At 34.5% G+C, this 5,441-nt stretch overlaps 1 protein-coding gene across 1 annotated transcript; it reads right to left on the bottom strand.

Annotated features, from left to right (window-relative positions):
* Positions 1-1,107: 1,107 nt before the first annotated feature.
* On the bottom strand, positions 1,108-4,836 carry LOC107552227 (ephrin type-A receptor 6-like). The gene is made up of 3 exons (XM_016234076.1): positions 4,734-4,836; positions 3,202-3,357; positions 1,108-1,451 (listed from the first exon to the last, which is right to left on the bottom strand). Exons 1-3 carry the CDS (start codon positions 4,834-4,836, stop codon positions 1,108-1,110), a joined length of 603 nt encoding a protein of 200 aa, XP_016089562.1.
* Between the last annotated feature and the right edge of the window lie 605 nt (positions 4,837-5,441).

Genomic DNA, 5,441 nt, shown 5'->3' with positions numbered 1-5,441 from the left:
GTTTGCTTTTAAATAAAGAATAAAAAATAAAAAAAGATAAATATAGATAAAGTAGAATTAAAATAGAATAGAAAGTGTTAGAGTTAGAGGGTCAAATAAAGTTGGAACAGATGTGTTTTTAGTCGTTTCCTGAAGATGGTTAAGGTCATTCCACCAGGAAAGAACAGTTAATGAAAAAGTCTGTGAAAGTGATTTTTGTGCCTCTTTTAGATGGCACAATAATATGCCGTTCACTTGCAGAACGCAAGCTTCTAGAGGGCACATAACTCTGAAGTAGTTATGAACTATGCCTATATATGTTAACTGTTCAAACATTTGGGGTCTGTAAGTTTTTATTTTATTTATTTAAAATTTCTTTCACCAGTGGTACACTTAATTGTTCAAAAACACAGCAAAAAATAAATAAATTCTACTTTATTGTATCTTACAATGTTATTTATTGCTGTGAAGTTGAATTATCGCAGCCATTATTTCAGTCTTCAGTGTCACATGATCTTTCATAAATTATTCTAATATTCTGATTTGCAGCTCAATAAACATTTCTTATTATTAGCAATGTTGAAAACAATCATGCTCCTTCATATTTTTTGTAGAAACTGTGACACATCATTTTTTTTATTTCTTTGAAATTGATTTAATAGGATGTTCAGAAGAATGGCATTTACTTGAAATAGAAATCTTTCATAACTTTATAAATGTTTTAATATATCTGTTGGTTGATTTATTGTATCCTTGCTGATTTAAAGTATTAATTTCTTAAAAAAATTACTGACCCCAAACTTTTAATTTAATTTAATTTAATTGTTTAAGTATTTTTGTATTTTTAATGGAAGACAGCCTGCAGTTCCAGTTATCCACCTATGAAGCCTTCCCTATACTGATTATAACTACAACATTACAACATTATAATAAGCTCTTTTCTTTATTAATGTCTCATTTTAATGTACCAGAATCACATGCAGATATCTGTTTAGTCCACTCCTAAATTATTCTGTAATGTGAGCCTTGTTTGTGAATATATTGTCACAACATAACTTTAAACTTAAAAAAGCCTAGAATATCAACGATCCCCTGTTCAGTTCGAGTCAGTTCAGTGTTAATAAATCTCTACTCACCAGCCTGCTCTGTGCTGACGGTGATATTGGCAAGCTGTCTCTCAGATCTGCCCAAGCCTGACACTCCATTCAGAGCCTCAATTTGGAATGTGTAGTTGGCATGCGCCACAAAGTCCTGGACCACCACAGAGGTGCTTGTGAGGCCTGTGGATCTGGGTATGACGCGCACATTGCTGTTGCATGGCTCACAAGCCTGGCCATCAGCTCCACATCGGAAACAGAAGACATTATAGGTTACATCCTTCCGACCACCTGTGTCGCTGGGCGGAGTCCACTCCAGAAAGAGGGTGGTCTCATTGATGTTAAAAACCAAGTTTCGAGGAGAGGAGGGCAGACCTGAAAGGAGAGAGACACCTGACTCATTAGCAACCAGAATTATCATGCTGACAGAAATCCATCTGTGAGAGGGGAAAAAAACACCTATTTGAGCAAAATATTATGCAGATTAAGAATTTTTTATCTTTTTTCCGCTCTCTCAAAAATGGTGCATATGCATTAACTAATGAATCCTTTTAATGCCTTAAAAACCACTCGAGAGCATTTGCCATCTCCCTTTCACTCCCTCCCTCTGGTTTCGCTGATATACAAATGTCTCTGCTCTAGTACCCTGGTTCTGCTTCCTATAGAATGCCGGCTCAGAGCCAGATACAGGGAAGTCTGCGTTTATCTGCTGTTTCCCAGACCCAGCTAATGATGATAATGAGAATATGTCCTAGACATGATTATCATAGTTAATGATAATTGCACCCACTCGTGAATAACAAGGAAGTAATTATTCCTCCTCTCCTGTTTTTAATGCAGATTGCTGCTGGTGTTGAAAAGATTGAGTTTGGTGAATAATTTGGGTAAGCGCGATGGGGGGCAGAAGAAGGGAAAGGGAAGAGGGTGATGAAGCAGAAGACTGAAATAACTGGAATTCTGATCGATAGAATCAGAAACAATAAGAGTAGAAATGAGAATGAGAATGATGAGCGAGAACATGTATGCTCATTATCACTATTTTTGGCACATTTAGTCTTATTGTTCATCTTTAGTTTATCTTTCTTCATTACTTTCTCAATTATTAATATTTATTTAATTAGTTCCTTTTAATTTAAATCTCTTGATTACTTTTTTGTTCTGCACTGGTACTGAATTTTATCTTATTTTATATATTTATTTCTCCCTTGGGAAACTGAAACTGGTGCACTGAAAACATTCACATCTCCTTTATCACACCGCTGACTCATTCACTCTCACTTCATACAAATGCAGCTGGAATCTTCTTGTGTCACAGTTATAGATGCTATTGAAAATGACCCGGGAGAACTTCAATATTAAAATCATTGCAATATAGTTTTAGTGTTCGTCTTGTTGCGAGGATGATCAGATCACACTCTGATATTACAGGATAGACTCTAGCTTGTGTGAAATTGCTTAAAGGAATAGTTCATGAGTTTGTTTATTCATATATTTTTGGAGAAATTCAGAATTGCATCACTTGCTCAGATCCTCTGCAGTGAATGGGTGCCGTCAGAATGAGTCCAAAAGGTTGATACAAACTTCACAATGATCCACAAGTTATCCACACCAATGCAGTCTATCAATTAAAATCTTGTGAAGCCACAAGCTGTGTGTTTGTAAGAAACAAATCCATCATTAAGATGTATTTAACTTCAAACCATTGTATCTGACTAAATATAATGCTAATAATGCTTCCTTCAGGGAAAAAAGAAAAAAAATCCTCTGATGTCTTCTCACATCAAAATATTTTGTTTAGAACTGTTTTGGAATATTTTTCGCTTGTTTTTATCAGCTGTTTGGGCTCATTCTGATGGCACCCATTCACTGAAGAGGATCCACTGATGATGTAATGCTAAATTTCTCCAAATCTGTTCTGATGAACAAACTCATCTATATCTTTGGTGAACTATTCCTTTAAATATTATTTGGTGATTTAAACTATTTTTTAAAGTTGCCACCACTTTGGAAAAACAAATGTGCTGTTTTGTCATTGCATGTAAAGCACACTATAATTGAATCTGAAAAAAATATATATATAAATAAAATGGGAAATGAATGAAAACAGAGCAGTAGGCTGACTAACGTGTGCAGGCCATGGTGGGAGGGTCCTTGCTGGCTCTGTAGTAGTTTTTTTCGCAGTGACATTGTGCCGAACCCTCTGTGTGGCTGGAACTGTGTGGGGGACACTTTGAACATTTGATGTTTCCTGCAAAGGCTTTGTAGAACCCAGGTCTGCAGGCTGTGGAGAAAACATAAGAGAAAAGTTATGGCTGTGCGTTCCAGGATTTATTGATAATACAAATTTAATTGAATATTAAATTGAATGATACAGTATGCAAATTATTTAATCAAACGAACAGTTAATCAAATATATATATATATCCCTATTTGCTGTGGGAAATCACAAATGAAGAAGGCTTTAGAATAATAAAGGCTTTAAAATATGAATATATTATATTATTTATTATTTATAGGATAACACATATTCATTTTACCAAGTTTGGAGTCAGTAAGACTGTTTATTTTTTAATTATTATTATTTTATTTTATTTTTTATAAAAAAAAAGTTTATACAGTAATGATGCATTAAATTGATTAAAAGTGACAGTAAAGACATTTATAATGTTATATAAGATTTCTGTTTCAAATACTGTTTATGCTGATATATATTCTAAATGTTCTATTCTACAAATAGGCTAATCTTGAAAAAAAAATCATGGTTTCTACATAAATATCAAGCAGAATAGCTGTTTTCAACATTGTTAATAAAAAACATTTCTTGAGCAGCAAATCAGCATATTAAAATGACTTCTAAAGGATCATCTTACACTGAAGATTGGATGAATGGCTGCTGCAAAATCAGCTTTGCATCACAGAAAAAATATATATTTTAAAAAATGTAATAGCATTTTCACAATATTACTGATTTAATGTATTATTGCAAATAAATGCAGCCTTTGTAAGAATAATTGACTTATTTCAAAAACATGAATAATCCACTTTGCAATCATGTTCACACAAGACTCATTCTAGCATTCCCTATTTGACAAATTAAATATTTTATGTTATTTAAATATTATATTGTTGGTCTAAACTCACATGCAGACAAACATCCCTAAATGACCGGTTAAAATATGGACACGTATAAGACAGATAAAATGTGAGGTAATGTTTTCAATCTTTAACTACCCCATCAGTCTCCATGGAACTGGTAGCTTAAGAGATACATTAAAAGCTTCAGCTTCTCCCTCTCTCAGTCTCTCTCTTTCTCTCCAGTGTGCAGCCTCACTCATTTGAACTTTTCTATGCTCCAAACCATAGCAGCTCTTAAACACTCCCCGTCTTGGACTTAGACTCCACACTGAAAGACTCGCCAAGGCCCAGGAGAGCAGCCAGACGAGACTGAGTTAAGTGGTACACACACAAGCACACATACTTACACACATCATAGATGTAAGATAGCAGATCTCTTTCTGTAGTGTCTCTACCTCTCTCTCTCTCACACAAATACACACACTAGTTTTACTCTTATTTAAATTTGCTCCTCAGAGGTTGGTAAATCTCTACAGCCACAACATTACAGGCATTGATCTGTTTCTCTCTGACTCCAGACACCTTCTCCAGTAACAGGGCCATTCCCGGAGAGCTTCCCCAGCAGCCTTTCGTCCTTATTGTGATGCAGGGAAACAAGTTGTGTGCGCAGGACCTCTGTTAGCATCTTTTAAAATCGGTATAGGAGTTTGACAGCTTTCCTAGCAAGGAAAACAACCCCAACGTATAAATCATTAATGAGGGTTCTTACTTTTATTTAGATCTGTTGTAAACAAAGTCAACTTCTATTTCACGGAAATGGAGAGCATATATTATGGAAGTGCAAATACGACAAGCAGTCAAACAAATAAGCCACCAAACAGATCTGAGAAAAATTATCTTTCCTGATTTGCACATTAAAGTCAATGTGAAATGCGGATCGCAACTCATTTTATTTTCACAATAAGACATATTTTGAAGTGAAACAGGATATTGCATAGAAGAAAATGTAGAGTGGGTCTTTTGTCTTTTCGGAATTTATTGGAAAATTGTGCATTAAATTCCAGATGAGACAAGGTAGTTAAAAATGAAAAGTGGTTCAAGATGTCAACTGAAAAGGAACGACATTTTAAATAAAAAGCTATATTTTAAATAATTTTTTATGAAAAAAAAAAAAAAAAACATTCTAACATTTTTTTTTTAACCACTGAAGTTGTGAACTATAAGATAATGTCAGACAGTAGACAGTCCCCCCCCCCCCCCCCCCCCCCCCCAACCAAAAAAAAATATTAT

The sequence above is a fragment of the Sinocyclocheilus grahami genome, unplaced genomic scaffold (genome assembly GCF_001515645.1).
Source record: "Sinocyclocheilus grahami isolate Dianchi unplaced genomic scaffold, SAMN03320097.WGS_v1.1 scaffold443.1, whole genome shotgun sequence".
Classification (NCBI taxonomy): domain Eukaryota; kingdom Metazoa; phylum Chordata; class Actinopteri; order Cypriniformes; family Cyprinidae; genus Sinocyclocheilus; species Sinocyclocheilus grahami.
This window is presented reverse-complemented; position numbering and strand designations above follow the sequence as displayed.